Raw genomic sequence first — 27,157 nt, 5'->3', positions numbered from 1 at the left:
CTCTGCAAAACATACTGTAGATACAAAACTTATTCTGAATTCTTATTTACGGATATATAGCAAATGCGCTCTACCAACAGCAATATAATAAATCAACATATCCAATCCTTAATGTGGTTCTCAGAGAATGGGAACCCCTTTCCATATGTGCAGCAGAGTAGAGCAGTTAAAGGGTTTCTGTCACCCCAATTTTCGCTATTAAACAGGTTGACATTATAGATGTGAAAATGTCACCTGAATTTAACTCTGCATTTCTTTTATTTAAGTCTGCCCCCGTTTATTTAAGTCTGCTCCTAGAGGCTCCGTTCGCCCACCTCATTTCCACGCCCTTCTGTCTTGATTGACAGGGCCAGGCCAGCGTTGGTTCTACTGCTGGCCCAGTCTGCCGTGTAAATCTCGCGCCTGTGCCGTCCCATTCAGTGTTCGGTGTAGGCGCAGTGAGAAAGCCGGCCGCCAGTGCCGAATACTGAACGGGATGGCACAGGCGCGAGATCTACACGGCAGAGTTAAATTCAGGTGACATTTTCACATCTATAATGTCAGCCTGTTTAATAGCGAAAATTGGGGTGACAAACCCTTTAAAACTGCCTCTCCGGTTCCAGCACCAAGCTCCCTTCTCCTCCATGGTCCGCTGGAATGAAAAGTGCTGTCTACACACAAGTCACTCCTGCCACTCTATTGCCCAAGTGCCCATTTCTGTACACAGCACATCACACTTACGGTGAATCGGGGACCAAAAGCAAAGAAGAAGGGAGCTTGGAGCAATGAAAACACATTTTTTAACCCCTGCACATACAAAGTGGTCCTGGTCTCAAAAAACCTTTCATGCAAAGGATATATTTAACAAGCCAAATGAAATCAAAATTATATATATATATTTTTTTTTTATAATAAAGAGATGTACCCAGAACACAGATATTTATGGTTTATTACAATGGTGCATGTAAATTAAGAACTTCAGTCTATACCAATACTGAACTAAATCAGACAATATATACATATATTGTCACAGTGGGACAGTTACCTTTTTTGAATTGCTTTTCCATTTGCTTGAATATACCAAGACGTCGTGTTTTTGATGGGAGTTTTTCACCAAGGTGAAGATGAACTTTTCACCCTTTTGCTTTGAATTAAGCAGAGAAAGTGCCACCTTGGTGGGTAAACCAAGTGGATTGGGGTTATTGGAACTAATAGTCCAGGAAGCATAGGCAGAAGTCTTTTGGTCAGTTTGAGAAAGGTGTATTGGCTTTCGCTTCAATAGGTAACACCAAGTAAAACTTGTTGATGTTTTGAGACTTGGAAAGGACAGACGGTGCATATCCCCAGCATTAACAGAAGAAATTGCAGCAGTGAGTTTTACCTGGCCTTGAATATGAATTGCTTTAGAAGTAACAGGTGATCTCCTCTCTTGACTACTATATGAAGACTTTAAAGAACTTGTCTGTGTACTTAGAGGAAAAGGCTCTGGTGACATTCGTACAGTTGGAACTGCTTCTATAGATTTAACTTGCTCATACTCTTCTATCTCTTTCCCATCAGAGACAGATTTTGGCGATGAATGGAATTTGGTCAGCTGTCCTCCAGGAGAATGATTCTCAGGACTAGATCTCATTTGGGAAATATCGCTGTCTAAGCTTTCACCAGGATCTGTAGTGCAGAATTGTCTAACAAGTGTTGGCTTTCTTGGCTTGACAGGTTCAGCTGCCTTCATACTCAACAAATGCACCTGTTGGCTATTCGTATTGCATGCAGCCCCACTTTCATCTTTTACACGTTTTTGCTGTTTTTCCATTGCAATGTCCAGACTGTTTGCAGGTGAGAGCATTCGCTTACTTGAAGCTGAGGTCTCTTGCTGGGGAACAAGACCAGCTAGTGGCACTTTTTGTGGCACAGATGGAGGAAGACAATTTTCAAAATTTCTAACAGATCCAGCCAATGCCCTGCTGTGCTCTTCTTGAGACTTTGGCATGTACATTAGGTCTACTGTCTCTGCTACAAGAGTTGAACTCACTTTGCAAACAATGGGATTTCCTTGATCTTGAGTGACTAAAATCTCAGGAACAGATGTAACCGCAGAAAACCCATAATATAAAGAACTGCTATAGTTATGGACTGGCACAACTACTGACTGACTAGACTGATAATTACAATACAATTTATTTTGTTTTTGAACAGTAGGACAAATATTGGACAAACCATCTGTAACAGCAGCCTTTAAATTCTGAGACGCAATGCCACTCTCTCTAGAAGGACTATTTGGCAAAATTATGGTAACAGGCTTGATAGAACAGAATTGTCTCTCCTGAGGTTTTGGACATTCTAGTTGATATTTTGGAGTAAAATTTGGCTTACATTCATATTTCTTATGCGGTAGCACATTCTTCTCTTTATTGTCTCCTTTAGTTGTATTTTGCATACCAGTTGGAAAATCTGTTTTCAATGAACTTACAGAGCACCTGCTGTCAGAAAGTTGAACTTTGGCAAGCTTTGACTTATCAGCTAATTGTTGGTCAATTACGTGTGTATGTCTACTGTTTTCTTTAGAGCATACACTTACTTCTGTTAAAGTTCGGTTTATATTATGTACATTTTGTTGTGTTAACGCAGGATTTTCTGACAGGGTAACATTGGATTTACCTGGAGAAACACTTCTTTCTGAGATATTTAAAGATATCTGTTTTACAAGTGGTCCCCTCCTCCTTTCTAACAGAGGAACGTGCCCACTACTTGCGCTACATACGAGAGAAGATCTTGAAGTCATAATGTTTATTGGAGACATAGACCGTGAACGGGACATACTTCCACAGTCAAAGGATTTACTTCTATAGTCCGTGACTTCCATAGATGATTGTGTACAGTTTATTTGCTCTGAGGCTGCTCTTCTCATTTCCCTTGGAGTACCAAATGCATTTAAGCCAGTTGGAATTGTAAGAAATTCTGATGATTTATTTATGCTCTCTGTTTTTGAGAAACTTTCTGATTTTGAAGATTCATCTTTTTCAAATGAAGCTGAAAAACTCGAAGTGCGAGATAAACTGCTCTCACGACTTAAACTTCTTGAAATAGTTGACTCAAAACTAGATTCAGCAGATGAGTTATCTAGATCAGCAAGCCGAATTCGTTTCTTTTTTGGAGGGAGCTTTTCTGTCGGCAAACTGGAAAGACTCCCACTCCGTTGTGGCCATGTAAATTTTTCTTGGAGTTCTGGATCATTAGTTTGAATTTCTGGATCTTTATCCGGTTCTTCTGTAACCAAGATCTCTGGAACCTGAATGTTATGCTGACGAACAAGACGTGATTGAGAGGCGCCAGTTCTTTCTGCAAGCACAGCATGATGATCATTGGTGTCGTCAGGCTTACTTACGTCAAGTGATCCACTAGTACTAATCTGAGAAGTAACAGTAGTTCTCTCTTCTTGAATGATGCCAACTGCATTTAAGGGGCTTTTTACATTACTTTTTTGAATTTCACTTAACGGCCCAGGTGAAACACGCTCAACAGACTCTGATTTCTCAAATGAACTTGGCCTGCTCAATGAATTTGTGTGTTGAATTACGGAAATACCAGTTCCTTGACATTTCAGTTCAACATTTTCCTTTAGAACTAAATTATTATTTTTTTCCATGGCAGACACCTGGACATTAGTTTTGGGTTCTGTGCATCGTGATACTAACTGTATTTGTTGATTTAGCATTGATACAGAACAGGACTGTGAGCCTAATATGGTAATTGTGGATGAGGCTTTGACACTGGGTAAGCTTGGGGCTTCCATATTTTCAGGGACAGAACGACATTCACTTGGCTGGGGTTCATCATCATCCCCCACACTTTTCATCTTTCTACGTTTACGGATAGGGAGTGGCTGCTCCAAAGTACCTGTATTATTAGCAACTCTATAATGAAACATTTGAGACTGGGAATAGTTTGATGGTACACTATGATCCGTTTCTCGGGCAGCTGTTTTGCTCTTTGGTCCATGTAATTCAGAGCAGTAAAACTTTTTATGATTTTCAAAATTTTCTAATTTTCTATATCTGTTTCTGCATGTCTCGCATTCAAACATCGTACCCCGACCCTGATGGGATTTTTTTATTTTGTCTAGACTGGTGCCTTGAACAAAAGACTTACTTCTAGGTAGCATAACATCCTGTATAGATTTGCTTGTAGGATAACTTTCATCAACAGACCGCGCAGGTCCCAAGCCACAGTGTTCAGTGGCCGAGTCTTCCACAGCAGCCTGTCTAACAAGTGTACGAGGGTGGACTGTATGTTGAGGTGTAGAAGGTCCTGAAACAAACACATCATCGCAAAGAGAACCTATTTTGTCATCAAATGACTGACTACCTCTGAGAGGATGAGAGGCTGGTATTACTGGAGGAATAGCTGAGTACCCAGTTGTGGGCATAGAATTGCTTCTTGTAATTGGCAAACAGTCAATAGAAGGATATTGTGATGGAACAGAAAGAAAAAAAACTTGCTTTGATTTTTCAGTTGGAGTGAATGGGGACTTTGGTATATCTGAACTTGAGCTAGTGCGTCTTCCTGCAGGTTTTAGATCAAACTGGAAGGAATCTTTAAATATATAAGACTTTGGTGAATCTATGCTGCCTCTTCTGGACAAAGATGTTCTCCTTGGCTTTACACTGTCTAACTGTTTGTCATCAACTACAGCCTCATTGTCCGATATTAATTTTGAAATACGCTCTTCAAGAGTTTTTGTTCCCATTGGTGGCCTCATTATTCCAGTGACAACAGGTGGATTCTCAATACATGGTTGTACCAATACTGCTCCTGTGACATGTGTGTGTGTCATGGTGCTTACATTTTTGGAAAAATCTTTCTCAGATGAGGGCAGACGTTTTATAAAAGGGGAAGGAGAGATCATTGCTTGATCTGCACTCTCTGACCCTGACCGGGAGAAATAACCAGAGTCAGTGCTCCCCAAGCTTCTTGGGCTCAAAAGACATTTGCTCTGTTGATCTTGGGAGCAATCTGTGGCCTGCTGTCTCTGCAGCTGTGCATGAGCATTTATGCTAGTTGGCTGCTTACTTTCGTCTTGAATTAGTTTGCACATTTTATGAGAGGATTGCTCTACTTGACTTAATGAGCACATTTGCAAAACATTTGGAGTCTTATTTTGTATTTTTAGGTCTGGCATTTGTGCTATGAACTGTTCGTTAGTACACTCTAAAACTTTAGGACTGTCGGCTCTTAACGGAGAAACACTAACAGGATAAACAACAACTTTTGGTAATTCTGCTGGTTTTACTTCAGTTTGCTTCTCTTGCAAAATATTGTCTTGTAACATTGCTACAGGGCTATTTGAGGAAGACCGTCCTTCTTTTAGACTCTCGGATGACATTTTTACACTTTCTGGGAACTCTACACAAGGAAGATTTTGATCTTCTTGCCTTTCTTCTGATGTATACTCTTCATCACTTTCGCCACTATCATCTACATCTGAACCAATAAAAAGTGCTTTTTCAGAATCTTGTGAAAGGAGCATACCTCCTGTTTCTGTACGCACGCCTAGCCCAAGCTTAATGGCATGTGCATGGGACTTTTTGTGCTTGTACAGATTGCTTTTCGTCTTGAATGAAAACCCACATGTCACACAAGGGTATGGGCGTTCTCCAGTATGCGAACGAATGTGTTTAAGGAGGACACTGGGTTTTGCACAAGCTCTGTTACAATATTCACATATATATTTACCTTGTTTTTTAGGTTTTTGATCCTTCAAAACAATATTGCACATTTGCTCCCCTGTGATACGTGAAGCTACTTGAGTTACACTATATGTGTTATTTAACGAAATATTTGAAGAATTAGCTATAGAAGAACTTCCTGGCAATGAAAGAACCTGAGTTACTGGAGAAGTATTTACTACTGAAGAAGTTACAGCTATATGGTAAACCTGACGTTTGGTAACGTCTACAACACTAGAGTAGTTGTGACAGGTAGGAGGTTGCTGCTTTTGAAATTCTTCCTCACCACCTGAATGAACCTGGGTGTGTGGGGAGCTCTTGGCTGATGTACAAGACTGATCAAGTTCAGCAGTTCGATGATGATGGAAATAGCTAGCACTTGTCTCCCTTTCAGAAGATGGAGTGGAAGATGAATGCGTTACTAAAGGTGCTTCACTCTTATGACCTTGTTTTTCAGTCTGGGTACCACAAGGAGCCCGTGACTGATTCAACGAGTTGAGTTCAGGCTCCATGGCCTTTAATAAGACATCAAAAGCGGAATTTTCACTCAGGTACTGCTTATTTATATTCTCAGAGGTGATATTTGCACTTTTCATATTTACTGGTATTGAACCGGCAGTAGAGCTTTCCTTTATTAAAGTCATTTTGCTACCAAAGTTAAAGTTTTCACTTCTTCCGTTACATAAGTCTGGCGGAATAGAGAGTTTTCTAGCCTGCATTGAAATGCCAGACTTTACAGGCCGATTGTTAAGCCCAGCACTTGTCCCTTTGCCTTCCTTGGTGTTTTGATTGTGCAGAAAGGGTTCTTTGCTTTTTGAATGACTAGATCCTGATGGAGCAGCACTTTGTGACGTGCAAACTTCTATATCATGCTTCTGCTTCTCCTTAGAAATATTCCTTAGTGGAGATTTCGGTATTTTCTTCAAATGATTTTCTGTGACAATTTTTTTCCTTTTGACACCTTTAACAGTATCAAAACAACTTCGGGAGCCAACAGCAACTATTTCTGCAATGTGAGAAAAAAAAAATGGTTTGTTAGAAGAGGTCACCAGCAATAGTTGTTAAAAGTAAGAAAGTGAATACCAAATATAAAAATTTTCAGAGCAATCATAAAAAGGACAATGCCACTACACAATTCCAGCATAATTAAAGAGAGTCTGACCATGCAAAGGTAGGATAGGGCCACAGAGAGCAGAGTGAATATATAGTACTTTCTGCAAAGATTTACTATCAGGAGTAGTGCGAGTATGAACTTTTATTGTGCTAAGCTGTGCTCATGAAGGTGGAGGTTCACTGTGAAGTACTGATTCACAGCCCTACCCCTTTGCTCGGAGTGACAGCTGTAGTTGTCTCCTGGTTGGATGGTACAACTGTCACTCAAAATGGCAGTGCTGCGAAGCAGCTCAATGCAGAGGATACTTCATAGTGAAGCTCACTCTGTATCAGCACTTGTAAAAGATGCTAAAATAAATTTTTTAATAGGTTTACATATTCATATCTGCCGCCACAGCTTGTCAAACTCCTGCATGATGGTGTAAATACAGTGGGCCATGATGGGCACCGGAGTGTACACAGATATGCAGCAGGGTGAACAGTGGCAGCAAGGGAACACTACTAAAGTAGTACTGCATTTTTTGGACTATAAGACTTTTTTTTTTTTTTTTGTAGGAGACAATCTTGTTAAAAAGTGCCTATGTCTTATAGTGCACAGTCAGGGTGGTCCAGCAGTGCCAGACCGCCCCATTTCCTTAATGATCCAGCAGAGCGCACATACAACACTTTTCAAGATCAATGATAGGGGCATGCATCTTCACACCTCTCTCTCCCTGCTCGACATCAATCTGTATGATCAGCATATGCAGGAGAACTATCAGCTGCACTAAAAGGAGATGAAAACTCCAAGTAAGAGCACTGCAGGACCTTTGATGATGTCATCAGTAGGATAGGCCAGAACCAGGAGGAGGAGAAATGTGAGACTAGAATGGAGTATTCCTATTGAACATGTGTGTGTGTGTGTGTGTGTGTGTGTGTGTGTGTGTGTGTGTGTATGTATGTGTGTATGTGTATGTGTGTGTGTGTGTGTGTATGTGTGTGTATGTGTGTAGTATGCATATGACAAACCTGCATGTGTATGTTGCAGACTTGTGTGTATGTATGCAGCAGGCTGTATGTGTATAATAAGTGTACTGCAGAGTTATATGTGTATGTAGCAGAGTTTGTATGGATGCAGCAAAGCTGTGTGTCTATAATGTAGGTACTGGACTGCTGTGTGTGTATAATATGCATACTCCAGAGCTGTGTGCGTGTGTATCAAGGCTGTTTGTCTATGTATGCAGCAGAGCTGTGTGTGTATATAATGCGAGTGCTGCAGAGCTGTGTGGGTATAATGCGCGTGCTGCAGAGCTGTGTGTGTGTATAATGCGCGTGCTGCAGAGCTGTGTGTGTGTATGATGCGCGTGCTGCAGAGCTGTGTGTGTGTATGATGCGCGTGCTGCAGAGCTGTGTGTGTGTATGATGCGCGTGCTGCAGAGCTGTGTGTGTATGATGCGCGTGCTGCAGAGCTGTGTGTGTATGATGCGCGTGCTGCAGAGCTGTGTGTGTATGATGCGCGTGCTGCAGAGCTGTGTGTGTATGATGCGCGTGCTGCAGAGCTGTGTGTGTATGATGCGCGTGCTGCAGAGCTGTGTGTGTATGATGCGCGTGCTGCAGAGCTGTGTGTGTATGATGCGCGTGCTGCAGAGCTGTGTGTGTATGATGCGCGTGCTGCAGAGCTGTGTGTGTATGATGCGCGTGCTGCAGAGCTGTGTGTGTATGATGCGCGTGCTGCAGAGCTGTGTGTGTATGATGCGCGTGCTGCAGAGCTGGGTGTGTATGATGCGCGTGCTGCAGAGCTGTGTGTGTATGATGCGCGTGCTGCAGAGCTGTGTGTGTATGATGCGCGTGCTGCAGAGCTGTGTGTATGATGCGCATGCTGCAGAGCTGTGTGTATGATGCGCGTGCTGCAGAGCTGTGTGTATGATGCGCATGCTGCAGAGCTGTGTGTATGATGCGCGTGCTGCAGAGCTGTGTGTATGATGCGCGTGCTGCAGAGCTGTGTGTATGATGCGCGTGCTGCAGAGCTGTGTGTATGATGCGCGTGCTGCAGAGCTGTGTGTGTATTTGTATAATGTCATGTTCATGGAGACAACAAAAAAAATTTAACAGGACACTACAGAGCAAGGGAAAAAAAATTAAAAAAAATTATATATATATTATATATATATATAAATAAGAGTGCAGCTGATAAAAGCCACAAACCATCCAGCTAACTGTGGTATATAACCATGTCTGCATTCTGCATTACAACATGTACTAGCCAAGACTGTATAGGCTGGCATGGACTGCATTTGTACAGTGCAAATTCTTTTGATTTTTTGTAAAACGAGAAGCAGAAGTATTAATTCTTGTAAATAGCAACGACTAAATCAATAGCATTTGAATGTATTGCTTGACTGGGGACACAACAGCTGTCTACCTCCCTTCCCTAAGGCTTTCACTACATGGATATTGTACATTGTGGGACCATGGCACTGATCACAATATTACTGACCTTATATTTACTAGAACACTGCAGCACATTGTACTGAATGCAGTAAATATTTATTATATAAACATTACAAACAAAAAAATATATATATATAACTACACTCAGGATTGTATAATGCTACACACGCAGTATGATACAGTATAACACAGAAGTTCTGAACTACACAACTATACAAGCAAAAAACGGAAAACGGAAGATTAAAAAATTTCCATGGAAAATAGATAAAAGGACGCAAATAAATGTGTCTTCTCATTATGTGCACAGTACCATACGCACCATTTCTATTTGTTATGAACATATTATACATACATGTGTAAAGCCTTTTGTATATGATATGTAATAAAGGAAAAGTACCTGTTCTGCTCAGGTGCAGATGTCTTCACACATCCTAGTCCTATGCTCTTACAGTAGTCATTCTCAGTGCAGCCAGTTCTAGCCTACTCAAGCCCACGCACTATTAGAACACCTACCTTCCTCCTTCCCAGCGTTCCCATCTCTCGCTATCCTGCTCTCGCTCACTATGCACGGAGTACAAAGAGACAGTGCAGAACAAAAATGCAGCAAATTCAAGGTAACATGGACAAATACTAGAACAAAACACGCGTCCCCACACGGCTCTGTATGTAAAGGAAGCAGTATACACTTCATCTCTAAAAACATAGGGCAACTGGAGAACGGTACAAGAGACTGTATGCCACTGCGCACTGCATCGTATAAAAACACATCGGAAGACCTGATAACACCTAACATGTTGAATGGGAAATGGGATAAATGTTTCATCCTCTAAAGCTTTCAACAACAAAAAAGCAACTGTTCATTTGAAAACGGCTTGAGACATTTCATCAGACAAGTTGAGAACAGAGTCAGGGACACAATTTCACAGTTTACACGCTGTATTGAATCTCTTCCCAAGAAACTATGTCTGCTCAGCTCCTCCTGCTCTATAATCGGCTGCCTGCCTCTAGGACTGCATGTGACAGGTTCCAGTCATCAAAAATTATCTCCGATCCACAGCATAGTTCAGATCAATAGGGGGTGGCAAATGTTGAGAGCTGTAATGATCAAAAAGAGTGGGGGTCCTGTTATTCCATTAGAATGGAGGGGCAGGCCCAGTTTAAAGTTTCACTGTACTCTCAGAGAGAAGGGTGCAACTAGCAAATTTCTAAATCATTTAATTTAAAAATCTGCCTGTATCCACCTGAAAAAAGCTGTAAAGTCATGGCCACTAGGGGTCTCACTTTCACTTAATTTGTAGTCCACTGCCTGTTGTAAGCCAAGATCCATCCCTAGTAAGAGAGAGGACGGCTCACAGGAAATGAAGGTGCGTCAGAGCTCGCTGTGCTTCTGAGCCTGATAAACTAACTACTTTTATTAACGATCCGTGAAACACTGACGCAACACGGACCCATAGACTATAATGGACCTGATGGATCCGTGAACACGGACAAAATAGAGCATGCATCCGTGCTAAAAACACGGACCCATGGACAGTGCTAAAAACACTGATGTCTGACTACACACATTAAAATCAATGGGGACGTGTGCTGTCCGTGGAGAACACGTAGAGCACACGTCCGTGAAATACTGATGTGTGAATGAGGCTTAAGTATGATCATAGTGGAAAAGTAAGGGAAAGGACCTCACAGCAGTACAGGGCTCGCAGACTCTACAGAAGGGAGACGTCCCCTGCTTGTGAGAGAAATCTTTTCCCACAAAACTATACATCAATCTGCTCAGCTCCTTCTGTTCTACAACATACTGCCTGCAGATTGAACAGATAATAGCACTAAAACAATAAAATATCTTATTTACTTAAGAGGGAAGATGGCAAAGCATTTTGTAAAAAAAAGATTTGCTTCATAAGAGGCATTGATGAAGTATTAAAGGGGGTGTTCACCTTTTCTACAGACTATGGCTGAACCCGCTGTGGTAATCATACTTACACGATTTCCCCACACTGGATTCTGGCTCCAGTGCTGCCCCATTGGTTCTGCAGGTTCCCAGCGTCAACATCCGGTTTGACACTGGGTCACGTGACCGCTGCAGCAGTGATGTGTCACCCATTCATCTGCATCATGTGACATGACACATGGGTGACACATCACTGCTGTGACCAGTCATCGGCTGCAGCAGTTAAACGGGATGTTGATGTGGCGAGACCCAGGACCTGCAGAGCACAGCGGGGGGAAGGGAAAATCAGGTAACGGTGAAAGACTGAAAGTAGACCAAGGATGTTTACCACGGCTGGTCCGGCCACATTAGTGGGTCTGTAGAAAAGGTCCCCAGCAGAGAACAACCTCTAACATTTACATCAAGGTGCAATTTGGTAAGCATTAGGTCAATGACTTGTTAGGTGGGCATCCAGGTATTGTGGGTACTTTATAAATTATGGTTATTTGACTTGTTTATGGCGTTATATACCCTGTAAGCAAAACACTGACTAAAGAAGCTAAAGAAGCCATCATGCAAATGGTGTTCCCTGCACTACAAACAGAATGGGCTATTTGCATATGTCAAATATACTGATTTACATTTCATGATTAATGTAAAGGGAATGTAAAGGGAGCCAGAGCATGAAGTTGACAAGTGAGGCAGTAGAGTAGGTGCAGACCTGAGGCAGCAGCACTCCTCAAAAGGAAGTGGAGCGCTGCGGTAATCAATACACAGGATTATCACGGATGCTTTAGACCAGTGTTTCCCAACCAGTGTGCCTCCAGCTGTTGCAAAACTACAACTTCCAGCATGCTGGGAGTTGTAGTTTTGCAACAGCTAGAGGCACATTGGTTGGGAAACACTGCTTTAGACATTATATTTTCTATGATGCACAATATTACAAGGCTGCGCATTATCCAGAAAGTTATATTTCATCTACACTGCTAACCCTACCGACAAAAGATTAAGAAATTATCAAGGTATTATAGGAGTGGCATTATTGTCTAATTAACATAGTAAACGTCACCTATTTGGGATTATAAATAAATCATTAAAGGGAACCTGTCACCGGGATTTTGTGTATAGAGCTGAGGACATGGGTTGCTAGATGGCCACATAGCTCTGTCCCCATAGCTCTGTGTGCTTTTATTGTGTAAAAAGAACGATTTGATACATATGCAAATTAACCTGAAATGAGTCCTGTCCCCTGTCCCCTGTCCCCGACTCCTCTCACATACAGGACTCATCTCAGATTAATTTGCATATGTATCAAATGTTTTTGTTTTTTTTTACACAATAAAAGCACACATTCCAGTGACAGGTTCCATTTAAAAGGAAAAATGTATTGTCCCAAGTGGAAATCCCTGTCCACAATTTAAAGACACGAACATCATAGAGGGAGGTACTCCGCACCGAAACCTATTATATTATCCAGAATGAAAGCCTAGTAGCAAGAGGGGCTCCCTCTCTGGCCAACATACTGCAACCATGTATTGAGGTTTTCCAGGGGCATATTAAAAAAGGTTGGAAAGAGTTAGAAAAAAATCAATAGTCACACTGATCCCTCCCCAGTTACCGCTGCTCTCTACCTCCTCGACCTAGGCTCAACACACAGGCAATGGCAAAAATCACTTGCTGAAGTGGGCAATCCTTGGGGCCATTGACTGGCTCAGTGGGCAGTTCAAGCTATTTTGGGGTGTCAACCCCAGAGCCACGAAGTGGATCACAATGTCGGAATAGCAGCTGTGGGGCATTGGTTAGGTAAGTAATGATTATTTTATCTATTTTGAACCAATTCTGTTAGTTTTCAGATTCCCCTGAGAATTCCTTTAACCGCCTCCGGACTGCCTAACGCAGGATCGCGGTCCGGAGGCAGCTGTCCCAGGCAGAGTCACGCATCTACGCGTCATATCGCGAGACTTCCTGTGAACGCGCGCACACAGGCGCGCGTTCACAGGAACAGAAGGTAAGAGAGCGTATCTACAGCCTGCCAGCGGCGATCGTTCGATGGCAGGCTGTAGATGCGATTTTTTTTAACCCCTAACAGGTATATTAGACGCTGTTTTGATAACAGCGTCTAATATACCTGCTACCTGGTCCTCTGGTGGTCCCTTTTGCTTGAATCGACCACCAGAGGACACAGGTAGCTCTGTAAAGTAGCACCAAACACCACCACACTACACTACAACCCCCCCCCCCGTCACTTATTAACCCCTTATGAACCCCTGATCACCCCATATAGACTCCCTGATCACCCCCCTGTCATTGATCACCCCCCTGTAAGGCCCCATTTAGACATTTTTTTGGCACAAGTAAGCGGAAATTTATATATATATTTTTTTTTTCTTACAGTCTCATATTCCACTAACTTGTGTCAAAAAATAAAATCTCACATGAACTCACCATACCCCTCACGGAATCCAAATGCGTAAAATTTTTTAGACATTTATATTCCAGACTTCTTCTCACGCTTTAGGGCCCCTAAAATGTCAGGGCAGTATAAATACCCCACATGTGACCCCATTTCAGAAAGAAGACACCCCAAGGTATTCCGTGAGGGGCATATTGAGTCCATGAAAGATTTACATTTTTGTCCCAAGTTAGCGGAAAGGGAGACTTTGTGAGAAAAAATAAAATAAAATCAATTTCCGCTAACTTGTGCCAAAAAAAAAAAAATTCTATGAACTCGCCATGCCCCTCATTGAATACCTTGGGGTGTCTTCTTTCCAAAATGGGGTCACATGTGGGGTATTTATACTGCCCTAACTTTTTAGGGGCCCTAAAGCGTGAGAAGAAGTCTGGGATCCAAATGTCTAAAAATGTCCTGCTAAAAGGAATTTGGGCCCCTTTGCGCATCTAGGCTGCAAAAAAGTGTCACACATGTGGTATCGCCGTACTCAGGAGAAGTTGGGGAATGTGTTTTGGGGTGTCATTTTACATATACCCATGCTGGGTGAGATAAATATCTTGGTCAAATGCCAACTTTGTATAAAAAAATGGGAAAAGTTGTCTTTTGCCAAGATATTTCTCTCACCCAACATGGGTATATGTAAAAAGACACCCCAAAACACATTCCCCAACTTCTCCTGAGTACGGCGATACCACATGTGTGACACTTTTTTGCAGCCTAGGTGGGCAAATGGGCCCACATTCCAAAGAGCACCTTTCGGATTTCACAGGGCATTTTTTACAGATTTTGATTTCCAACTACTTCGCACGCATTTGGGCCCCTAAAATGCCAGGGCAGTATAACTACCCCACAAGTGACCCCATTTTGGAAAGAAGACACCCCAAGGTATTTCATGATTGGCATAGTGAGTTCATGGAAGTTTTTATTTTTTGTCACAAGTTAGTGGAATATGAGACTTTGTAAGGAAAAAAATAAATAAATAAAAACTTGTGACAAAAAATAAAAAGTTACTATGCCCATCAGCGAATACCTTAGGGTGTCTACTTTCCGAAATGGGGTTATTTGTGGGATTTTTCTACTGTCTGGGCATTGTAGAACGTCAGGAAACATGACAGGTGCTCAGAAATTTTTGTACCATAGTTTGTAAACACTATAACTTTTACCCAAACCATTTTTTTTTTACCCAAACATTTTTTTTTTATCAAAGACATGTAAAACAATAAATTTAGGGAAAAATGTATATATAGATGTAGTTTTATTTTAAAAAATTTACAACTGAAAGTGAAAAATGTCTTTTTTTGCAAAAATTTCATTAAATTTCGATTAATAATAAAAAAAATGCAAAAATGTGAGCAGCAATGAAATACCACCAAATGAAAGCTCTATTAGTGAGAAGAAAAGGAGGTAAAATTCATTTGGGTGGTAAGTTGCATGACCGAGCAATAAACGGTGAAAGTAGTGTAGTGCAGAATTGTAAAAAGTGGTCTGGTCATTAAGGGTGTTTAAGCTAGGGGGGCTGAGGTGGTTAAAGCAGTCCCACCGACCTAAACATTGGAAATATATTCTCAGGATAGCTTATCAATATCTGACAGGTCCAACACCCCCTCCGATCAGCTGCTTGAAGAGAAGGCGAGGCTCCATGCGAGCACTGCTTCCTCTTCATTACACTGTGCGTCGTCTCCCTTGCAGTGGTGGCGTAGTGTAATTACAAGTACTCACTCTATTCAAGTGAATGGAGCAGGTACTTGTATTTACACTGCGCTCCCGAGATGACGGGCAGTGTAATGAAGAGGAAGCAGCGCTCGCATGGAGCTCCGCCTCCTCTTCAAACATCTTATCGGTGGGGGTGCCGGGTGTCGGACCCCTGCAGATCAGATAATGAGGACCCATCCTGAGAAAGGTCATCAATATAAAACCCCTGCACAACCCCTTTAAGAAACTAAGTAGAAATAGAAAGAAGAGGTGTATTACCTTTTTGGGGTTCCTCAGGACTGTTCAGCTTTTTTTGTGCTTCTTCTATTTTATCTAAAATAAATCCAAAAAAATCTTAATGTTACAGTATATTAAAAAGAACAATATACAGTCAAACATGAAAACATATGATTTTATCTTTCATGGAGATCATTAAAGGGGTTTCCAGGATACATTTTTTTGTTAGTTAAAACCCCCTCAGCCAGACGGATCTCTGGAGAGACCTTCACCTGCTCCCTGATAGGTGGTTTTGGCTCCTGGACTTTCTGCACTGCATTTCCGCTCTCAGTCTGTCAACTTCTGCACGGACGACGTCACGTGTGCCATGGCAGCCAATGAATGTACCCAAGCAGCACATGATGGGATGCATCACCGGCAGCAGCAGCAGCATGCATGTCCCAGTCTATGTGCATGTTGACAGAAGTGCAGTGCAGACAGCCCCGGGAGTAGGTAAGTAGGTTACTCTCCACAGGTCCTGCTGGCTAGAGAGAATGTTACAAAAAAAATAAACTTTTATGGGGTCATTTATCAAACTGGTGTAAAGTAGAACTGGCTTAGTTGCTCATAGCAACCAATCCGATTCCACCTTTCATTTTGCACAGCTCCTTTGGAATCTGATTGGTTGCTATGGACAACTAAGCCAGTTTTACTTTAAACCAGTTTGATAAATGACCCCATTAGTGTATAATAAATAGACAAACATTAACATATGCTACAAAAAAGTATATATACACAGTACAGACCAAAAGTTTGGACACACCTCATTCAAAGAGTTTTCTTTAGTTTCATGACTATGAAAATTGTAGATTCACACTGAATGCATCAAAACTATGAATTAACACATGTGGAATTATATACATAACAAAAAAGTGTGAAACAACTGAAAATATGTCATATTCTAGGTTCTTCAAAGTAGCCACCTTTTGCTTTGATTACTGCTTTGCACACTCTTGGCATTCTCTTGATGAGCTTCAGGAGGTAGTCACCTGAAATGGTTTTCACTTCACAGGTGTGCCCTGTCAGGTTTAATAAGTGGGATTTCTTGCCTTATAAATGGGGTTGGGACCATCAGTTGCGTTATGGAGAAGTCAGGTGGATACACAGCTGATAGTCCTACTGAATAGACTGTTAGAATTTGTATTATGGCAAGAAAAAAGCAGCTAAGTAAAGAAAAACGAGTGGCCATCATTACTTTAAGAAATGAAGGTCAGTCAGTCCGAAAAATTGGGAAAACTTTGAAAGTGTCCCCAAGTGCAGTCACAAAAACCATCAAGCGCTACAAAGAAACTGGCTCACATGCGGACCGCCCCAGGAAAGGAAGACCAAGAGTCACCTCTGCTGCGGAGGATAAGTTCATCCGAGTCACCAGCGTCAGAAATCGCAGGTTAACAGCAGCTCAGATTAGAGACCAGGTCAATGCCACACAGAGTTCCAGCAGCAGACATATCTCTAGAACAACTGTTAAGAGGAGACTGTGTGAATCAGGCCTTCATGGTAGAATATCTGCTAGGAAACCACTGCTAAGGACAGGCAACAAGCAGAAGAGACTTGTTTGGGCTAAAGAACACAAGGAATGGACATTAGACCAGTGGAAATCTGTGCTTTGGTCTGATAAGTCCAAATTTGAGATCTTTGGTTCCAACCACCGTGTCTTTGTGCGACGCAGAAAAGGTGAACGGATGGACTCTACATGCCTGGTTCCCACCGTGAAGCATGGAGGAGGAGGTGTGATGGTGTGGGGGTGCTTTGCTTGTGACACTGTTGGGGATTTATTCAAAATTGAAGGCATACTGAACCAACATGGCTACCACAGCATCTTGCAGCGGCATGCTTTTCCATCCAGTGTGCGTTTAGTTGGACTATCATTTATTTTTCAACAGGACAATGACCCCAAACACACCTCCAGGCTGTGTAAGGGCTATTTGACCATGAAGGAGAGTGATGGGGTGCTGCGCCAGATGACCTGAACTCCACAGTCACTGGACCTGAACCCAATAGAGATGGTTTGGGGTGAGCTGGACCGCAGAGTGAAGGCAAAAGGGCCAACAAGTGCTAAGCATCTCTGGGAACTCCTTCAAGACTGTTGGAAGACCATTTCAGGTGACTACCTCTTGAAGCTCATCAAGAGAATGCCAAGAGTGTGCAAAGCAGTTTTTAAAGCAAAAGGTGGCTACTTTGAAGAACCTAGAATATGACATATTTTCAGTTGTTTCACACTTTTTTGTTATGTATATAATTCCACATGTGTTAATTCATAGTTTTGATGCCTTCAGTGTAAATCTACAATTTTCATGGTCATGAGTTCAGGTCATGGAGTTCAGGTCATGAAAATAAAGAAAACTCTTTGAATGAGAAGGTGTGTCCAAACTTTTGGTCTGTACTGTGTGTGTTTATATATATATATATATATATATATATATATATATTTATCCCCCCACACATATACATACAATTACTTTCAACTGTGTGGTTCAATCAACAAACTATTACTGTACCTACAAAGTTTTTTTTACCTATTGTAGTAATTTATTTCTAGCAAAAGGTTAACCATGAAAACCAAGCCTAAAATAGCCTGCATAAGGAGGATGACTAATGTGTCTCTTAGTGTCCAGTAGGTGGCAGTCATATCAATATATGTGTAGCTGATGAAGCTGGCCTCCCGCACTTCTGTCTTTCCGTGCAATCACTAAAGCACCTTCTATATAAAACTCGCATCGCTACCGTGTCAGAAAAAGTGGCTTCTTTCATTTCATTCAGCTAACTACAGAAAGAAAAGTTGTCTGATAAACCTCAGAACATTGCTGGGTTCATGTCAGGACTGAGAGAGATTCTGCATATATACAAAACTATAAAACTGCCAAAAAGCAAATCGCACCTTGCACAAACCCATCTGGCATCAGCACTGAGCAAAACAAAAACTTTCAGATTTGGCAAAAGCAAAATGTCCTTCGGTGGCTGCCAGCCTACTGGTTGCTGAGAAGTTTACTCGCGGTCATAATGAATGTTCTAAATACTTATGGATAGGAAAAGATACCTGCCGTGTAAGACGTAAATGCTGCTAGGAGTCTGCTCTGAATCTCAGGACTGGGGTGTAAGTATACTGTGCAACAGATAAATACTGTATTCTTAGATACCTTACAAAGACATTCTTCCCTAGAGCGAATATATACAGGTTCTGTGGGCACCAGCTGGTTGGGGGACAAGTCACTGCTGAAGCCAGTGAATGGTTGCAGCAGAGCACGTGACCACAGCATGGAGGGGTCTCTGAGCTGGAGCACAGTGGCGGTGAATAGCCATCCTCTTTCATAGCCAATATGGATTTAGGAGCCGGACATTCCCTTCAAGTGACAGGATTATGATGCATTCTTCCTTTATACTAAAGGGGTTGGCTGGGCTTTTCATATTGTTGGCCGTTCCTCAGGATAGGTCACCAATATCAGATCGGCGGGGGTCCAGCATCTGGCACCCCCACCGATCAGCTGTATGAGGAGACGGCGTGCGCAGTGTGCATATGCCGTCTCCCGTCTCTCTACCTGTTCACTGCTGCTTTGCCATAGACTGCACACTGCTTGCGCCGTCTCCTCATACAGCTGATCGGCTGAGGTGCCGATCTGATATTGATGACCTATGCCATACTAGGGCTGCAACGATTCATCAATGTAATAGATGTAATCAATGCAAAAAAATCCTTCCCTGCATCGAGCATTCGTTTAAATCATGTGACCACAGGGCGTGAGTGAAGAAAAGCCTCTCACTCACCGCTCCGTGGCCTCCCGCCCGCACCGCGCTGCCAGAGCCGTGCACGCATCGTCAGCGCGCTGGCTGAAGTCAGGTCCCACCCAGTGCATGCCGGGAAGTGGGAAGAAGATGCAGTCCGTCTCCTGCGGACTCCATGTCAGCGCACTGCCAGGAAAGGTAAGTATAAGTTAGCAGGGGCCCTAATCTGGCGGGGGTTGGGAGCATCTGTGATTTGAAGGGGCTAATTGCGCTGGGGGACATAGATCGAAATGGCATGGAGGAGCTGATGGCGCTGGGGACATGGGATGAAGGTGCTGATCTGATGGCACTGGGGGAGTCTGGGACATGGTGGATGGCATGGAGGCACTGGGGGAGGAGGAAAGATGGCACTGGATGGCATGGAGGCACTAGGGGAGGGGACATGGCAATGGATTACATGGAGGCACTGTGGGAGGAGGACATGGCAATGGATGGCATGAAGGGGCAGATGGCACTGAGGTAGTGGGGGACATGGCATGGAAGGGCTGATCTGATGGCAGTGGGGGACATCACATGGCAATGGATGGCATGGAGGCACTGGGGGAGTGGGGGACATGGCAATGGATGGCATGGAGGGGCTGATGGCACCAGGGGAGTGGAGCTGATGGCACAGGGGGAAGCGGATGGCACTGGGGGAACTGATGCACTTGGGCTGATCGTACAGGGGGGAATGAAGGGTGTTGGGGACTGATGGCAGGGGGTCTGATGAGTTTTTATAAAGGAAAACTGTCTATTAATTCATTTTTCTTATTAGAGTACTCGATTAATCAGAAAAATAAATCGGTAGAATACTTGATTACTCAAATAATCGTTCACTGCAGCCCTATGCCATACACTAGTGTTTAAGTCATAAGAAACTGTTAAATCACCTCCAGCTTACGTTAGATAGAATTGCCCCCATGGTGCCCACAGATAGCAATGTAAACATGCACCAGCGTCCACAACCTATCCAAGGCGTTTCCGGAGAAAAATCTGCAATGTACTTCTGTTTTGGATACAGGTTTCACCCTGTACTTTGCAAAAAGTAAATACATCTAAGGCTAGGGCTTTTATAATGATAGTTTATGGTGTCGCAATGCGACATGCTGCGACTGCGACACGACAGTAGTAAAAAATTCATCCATGATCGATTTTTGGGCGACTATCGCATCGCAGTATGTTGCATGTCGCAGTGCGACACCATAGACTATTATTATAAAAATTGTCACAAGTTGCAGTGTGTGTCGCGCGATTTATTGCCGAACGTAGGGCTCAACGATTCATTGATTTAATAGAGGCAAAAAAATCCTGATTCATTTAAATCACATGACCACGGAGCTTGAGTGAAGAGAAGCCTCTCACTCACCACTCTGTGGCCTCCCCACAAGGCACAGCTGGTTCTATAAGTACTTCAGAGGCCGCTGAGGTAAACCAAAATGGCCGCCGCCATCCTGCCAAACCTATCTGAACAGCAGACCGTGGGCAGAGCCAGCGCATCACCTGACCCTTACGAGTCACCATGGAGCCCGGCTCACACACTTCTGGCAGTTCCTATAGCAACCAGTAACGCTTTTTCTGGTTTCCGGTCCAGTGTATTTCTCCTGGAACCAGAGACGGGAGCCGGGCGGAGAGGCGAGAGACGTTTGTATTATCTTAAACATAGCCAAGACGGATCAGTCTTGAACACCATTGAAAGTCAATAGAGGATGGATTAGTTTTCTATTGTGCCAGATTGTGTCAGGGAAAACGGATCCGTCCCCATTGACTTACATTGTGTGCCAGGAGGGATCCGTTTGGCTCAGTTTCGTCAGATGGACACCAAAACGCTGATGCAAACTGATGCATTCTGAGCGGATCCTTTTCCATTCAGAATACGGTACATTAGAGCAAAACTGATCTATTTTGGACCACTTGTGAGAACCCTGAACAGCTCTCACAAACTGAAAGCCAAAACGCCAGTGTGAAAGTAGACTTACGCACTGCCTCCGCTGTCTCTATTTTGCGGTCCCTGCCCTGTTTACAGGGCTGTGCATGGACATGGTCACATGCAGTGACTGGCCTCAGCGGTGATGTGGTCACAAGCAGCATGTCAGCACTGAAGCTACACATTGGCAGGAGCGGTGCATGTGACCAGGCCCACGCACAGCCGGATTTAAGGCAGGTAAGTATGACTCTTCTGTTTCAGTAGGCAGACTGCAAGCACTTCCTAAAAAAATAATATAGCAAGCAGTGGTGCAGCAGGAAGTCGTCGGCTCCCGCCATTGGTAGTTGAGCACAGGTAGGCGAGATACAATGACGTAATCACGCCTGCTTTGCTAAACCAAGACTGGAGCAGACATGCTCCGCTCTGTTCACTGGGGGAACATTGGGTGGGTGAGTATTCAAATTGGAGGCAGTAAGGGGCATCACCATTACAACCAACAGGCTTCCAGCTATGACAGATGCAGCCAGTGAACTCCGGCAGTCTGATCCTCCACCATCCTCCATCCATTCTGAATGGAGAGCAATCCGTTCAGAATGCATCAGGATGTCTTCAGTCTTTTTGCCTTTTCAGGACAGAGATAATAAACGGTTTTATCTCAGTCCAAAATTCCGGAACACTTGCCGGAATCCAGGATCCGGCATTTTTTCCCATTGACATGCATTAAGTGTTCCGGCAAAACGGATTCAGCATTGCGGTCTGCACATGCTCAGACTGCAAAAAATATTAATAAATAAATGCCGGATCCATTTTCCGGATGACACCAGAGAGACGGATCCAGCATTTCAATGCATTTGTCATCAGTTTGCATACGTTTTGAAGGATCCGGCAGGCAGTTCCGGAGACGGATCTGCCTGCCGGAATTATCTGCCGCAAGTGTGAAAGTACCCTTACTCGATTAATCGTAAAAAATAATCGATAGGATACTCGATTACTAAAAGAATCACTTGCCGCAGCCGTAGTCGAACAACACATTGTTGTGTAGCCCTAGCCTAAATGCTGCTCATTTTCACCTGCAGCATGTGGATGCAATTTTGCTAAATCTCATCGACTTTGCTGGCACTGTAGTACGATTCTGTGTGCTTCTACATCCGTGTGGCCGCGGCACAAAAGATAGGACATGTCCTACATGTCACTGCAACATGCATACCATGGACCCACTGAAGTCAATGGTTCTGCACCAGCGTGCACACGGCTGGTATCCATGTTTTGCAGACCACAAAACTCTAACAGTCGTGTGAACGCACCCTAAATGCGGTGCCTATGTAAATAGGGTTACACTATGACACGATTCCAACTGCAGAGAGTAGTTTAATCTAAAGAAGATTGGGTGGAACCAAATATATAGCTCTGGGACAATCTTCGGAAATTTGCATAGAAACCAAGCAGCATCTTTGAGTTTACTGGAAAAAAATATTAGATCCGGCATTCCCCATTTTTTCATTAGATCTTTTACTCCTACACAGCTCGCTCACATCTCCAGGCTCTTCACCTGGTACACAATGATTCACTGCACAGGGAGATAAGTCATATATACAGGAAGATTTAATAAGGCTGCGTAAAGAGCAATATGTGCGCAACGTGTCTGTTCTGTCTAGATGAATGCTGAGAGAAACTGAATTAAAGGGAAGACAATACTGGTTATTTAGGTTGAAACTACTCAAAGAATGGCCATGTAGCCACCAGTCCTAGCCATGCCTGGTAATTTCAAAGATCACAATTTTTTTTAAAGGGGTCAGAATGTATGAGTATATATACACACACACACACACACACACACATTTTAGAATAATATTTGCAGTTATTATTGATCTTCACACAGTTTAAGTCCAGCGAATAACACACATACTTCTATACATAAACCAAAAACAAAATAAGAGATACCTCACCAATTCCCATTCAGACACTTCCCAGCCCACACCGGTCTCTTTGGTCCCTCTCGAGGTAGGCCACCAGTGTGGCCAGTTACTGGTCGAGCAGTCACGTTTCCTAAAACGTACTCCCACATAATACTACATGTAAACTCCCATAGTACACAAATTATTAATAGTAATACAAGGACGATATTGCCCTTCCTAAACTAGGTACCTTACTGGCTTACTGATCTATTAATTGGTGATCTATCCTCTGTATAGGTAATCAGTATTTGATCAGTGAGGAACAGACACCTTCGCTGATCAGCTTTGTGAGCTCGCAGTAACGAATGGGGCTCAGCGCAATACCTGGAGGCATGTAGCCCCCAGGAGGAAGCAAGGCTAAACGTACATCAGGGTGGTCGAACACCCCCTGGACGATCGGTCTGTATCCGTTATGTCTTTTCCATTATTATGTGTCACCGCCAGTTCTGTGAGAAGGTCTGGCAGACGTTCTTCTCTACCTCTTGCATGACGTTCTTTGTTTTGGTTTCACTTTGTCATCTCCTTTCCTTCTCCCAGGTGTCACCTATTTAGACTAATTGTCTCCCTTTATATTCCCTCCCATACTGCCTCACTTTGCGGTTTATACTACTTCCTGGATGAGGTGTTCACTGCTGGAGGCTGCTGCTTGCTAAGATAAGTCTTTTTCTTTATTTGTGTTTCCTTGCTGGCTTGATTCTAGGTGACCCTGACTCCGTCCGTATTAAGTGCAGGGAGCCGGTGGTCGTGTCCCCTCAATATTATAGGTATCACGATCGGCGTGACTATCACATACGTGACACAGAGGGAGGGAAAGAGGAAGGCCTTGCCCAAGTGAGAGGGAAGGTGGTGACCCCTGACTCACCTTGCGGCTGGCACCTGGCTGCCCTGACGTCCCTAGACGGGTTCCTCACCCGTACGCCGATCACGTGCCTAAAACCCTGGCTTTCCCTAAGATGAGCCCTAGATAGTGAACAGGGCGGTGGGAACACTAGTCCGCACCACTAGCTCTAAAGGAAAACACCAAGGGGAGGACAGACAATACAGACTAAACATATAATCCCAGGTGGGCGACAACAGGAGACAACAAAAAGCCCAACAGGGATCCGGAGGGAAGCACTCTGGAACAACAACCAGGATTCACAGCTCCAGTGGGTCAGTATAGATGTCCAGGCAGGAAGCTCTATAACTGGCAACTAGAGAAGTGTGAGATGAGAATATAAGGAGGTTGGGAGTGGCAGACAAGAAACAGCTGAGGAGGAGAAGCTACGGATCCCTGAGTGAGACAAAAAGGATTGCAAGGCAAACACAGAAAACAATCACTAAGAAACAACGTGATCTTTAGACATAGAGCGCGCAGCCACCCGCTGCGACTTCCTGACCCCGGGTATAACGGAGTCAGACGTGGCTCTTGACACCCTCGTGACAGTACCCCCCCCCCCCTTTCACGAGGGGCCTCCGGACACTCAGGACCAGGTCTCTCGGGATGAGAGGCATGGAAAGCCTGAATTAACCTGTTGGCGTTTACCTCTGACGCTGGAACCCACATTCTTTCCTCGGGACCGTAACCCCTCCAATGCACCAGATACTGAAGAGAGCGGCGGACCCGACGAGAATCAACAATTCTGGATATTTGAAACTCCAGATTACCATCCACAATAACAGGAGGAGGTGGCAGCGGTGATGGTTCTAGAGGTGGAACATACTTCTTGAGTAACGACTTATGGAAGACGTTATGGATCTTAAAAGTCTGAGGTAGCTCCAGGCGAAAAGCCACAGGGTTAATGACGGCTACTATTTTATAAGGACCAATGAACCTAGGACCCAGTTTCCAAGAGGGAACCTTCAACTTAATATTCCTAGTAGACAACCACACAGTCATTCACTCCTAGGTCCGGACCTGGCGACCGTTTCTTATCGGCCATGCATTTATATTTACCACTCATATTTTTCAAGTTAGCTTGCACCTTCTGCCATACCGATGAAAGAGATGAAGAAAACCGCCCCTCTTTGAAAGTACAAAATTGGGGATGAAAACCGTATGCACCAAGAAATGGTGACTTGCCAGTGGATTCCTGACAGCGATTATTTATGGCAAACTCGGCTAACGGTAAATATGATGACCACACCTCTTGGTTTTCAGACACAAAACACCTTAAATATGTTTCTAGGTTTTGGTTGGTACGCTCAGTCTGTCCATTCGACTGAGGATGGAAAGCTGAGGAAAAGGACAAGTGTACCCCCAAACGGGAACAAAAAGCTTTCCAAAACTTAGAAATAAACTGGGTTCCCCGATCCGAAACCACATCGGAAGGGACCCCGTGAAGCTTCACGATTTCACTGATAAACACCTGAGCAAGAGTCTTAGCATTAGGAAGTGCGGGTAGCGCAATAAAGTGTACCATTTTGCTAAACCTGTCTACTACTACCAAGATAACTGTTTTACCCGCAGACAAAGGTAAGTCAGTGATGAAATCCATTGATAGATGTGTCCATGGCCTATTGGGGATGAAAAGTGGCAATAAAGACCCTGCTGGACGTGTATGAGAGACTTTCGCGCGTGCACAAGTAGAACAAGTAGACACGAAATCCATTACATCCTGACGCAACCTTGGCCACCAAAAACGACGAGACAATAGCTCCAAGGTTGCTTTACTACCCGGGTGCCCAGCAAGTGCCGAATTATGATGTTCCTTTAATAGTTCAAGACGCAGGTTTAACGGTACAAACAATTTCTCTGAGTGGCAAGAGGCCGGGGCGTCCCCATGGGCCTCTAACACCTTTCCCTCTAGAACAGAGTGTACAGCAGAGACAACCACTCCTCTTTGTAAAATAGGTACCGGATCACTAACATTACCCCCTCCAGGGAAACTACGAGATAATGCGTCTGCCTTGGTATTTTTTGCCCCAGGACGATAGGTGATTACAAAGTTAAATCTGGTAAAGAATAGCGACCACCTAGCTTGTCTAGGGGTGAGACGCTTAGCCGATTCTAGGTACAGAAGGTTTTTGTGATCCGTAATCACCGTGACGGGGTGGATTGCTCCCTCTAAGAAGTGACGCCACTCTTCAAACGCCAGTTTAATCGCCAACAGTTCCCTATTTCCAATATCATAGTTCTTTTCTGCTGTAGATAACTTTTTGGAAAAGAAAGCGCAAGGACGCCATTTGCCAGGAGACGGACCCTGAGACAATACAGCCCCCACTCCCACCTCTGACGCATCTACTTCAACAATAAAAGGCTGGGAGACATCAGGTTGAATTAGAACAGGTGCCGAGGTAAATCTCTCTTTTAGAGAGGAAAATGCAATTTTAGCGGCGTCAGACCATTTAGAAAAATCAGTCCCCTTCCTAGTCATGTCAGTAAGGGGTTTAACGATCACTGAATAATTTTTAATGAACTTTCTATAGAAATTTGCGAAACCCAAAAACCGTTGTAGAGCTTTAAGGTTCTCAGGAAGATCCCAATCTAAAATTGCCTGGACCTTCCTAGGATCCATACGGAAACCTGAAGCAGATAATAGATATCCCAGGAACTGTATTTCCTGAACGGCGAAGACACATTTTTCAATTTTCGCATATAATTTATTCGTCCGTAGGACCTGCAGTACTTGCCTGACATGTACTTCATGTGTTTTCAGATCAGCCGAATAAATTAAGATATCATCTAGGTATATGACTACAAACCTGCCGATGAGATGACTAAAAATATCATTAACGAAATGTTGGAAGACAGCAGGGGCATTGGTCAGACCGAAAGGCATGACTAAATTTTCATAATGCCCCTCAGGGGTGTTAAAAGCTGTCTTCCACTAATCCCCCTCCTTGATACGAATCAGATTGTAGGCCCCCCTAAGATCAAGTTTGGAGAACCACCTAGCACCCGCAATCTGATTAAAAAGGTCAGGAATGAGAGGGAGG

General features: G+C 43.5%; 1 protein-coding gene across 6 annotated transcripts in view; it reads right to left on the bottom strand.

The window, feature by feature from the left end:
• The window catches only part of HIVEP1 (HIVEP zinc finger 1), a 168,171-nt gene that overhangs the window by 44,536 nt on the left and 96,478 nt on the right, over positions 1-27,157 (bottom strand). For all 6 annotated transcript variants that reach the window (XM_044292938.1, XM_044292939.1, XM_044292941.1 and 3 more), the window contains 2 exons: positions 15,605-15,658; positions 1,025-6,711 (listed from right to left, as the gene is read on the bottom strand). In XM_044292938.1, coding sequence (XP_044148873.1) covers positions 1,025-6,711; positions 15,605-15,658 — 5,741 coding nt within the window. The remainder of the gene's footprint in view (positions 1-1,024; positions 6,712-15,604; positions 15,659-27,157) is intronic.

This window comes from Bufo gargarizans, chromosome 5, assembly GCF_014858855.1.
Source record: "Bufo gargarizans isolate SCDJY-AF-19 chromosome 5, ASM1485885v1, whole genome shotgun sequence".
NCBI lineage: Eukaryota > Metazoa > Chordata > Amphibia > Anura > Bufonidae > Bufo > Bufo gargarizans.
The sequence above is the reverse complement of the archived record's forward strand: the minus strand, read 5'-3'. Positions and strand labels throughout refer to the sequence as shown.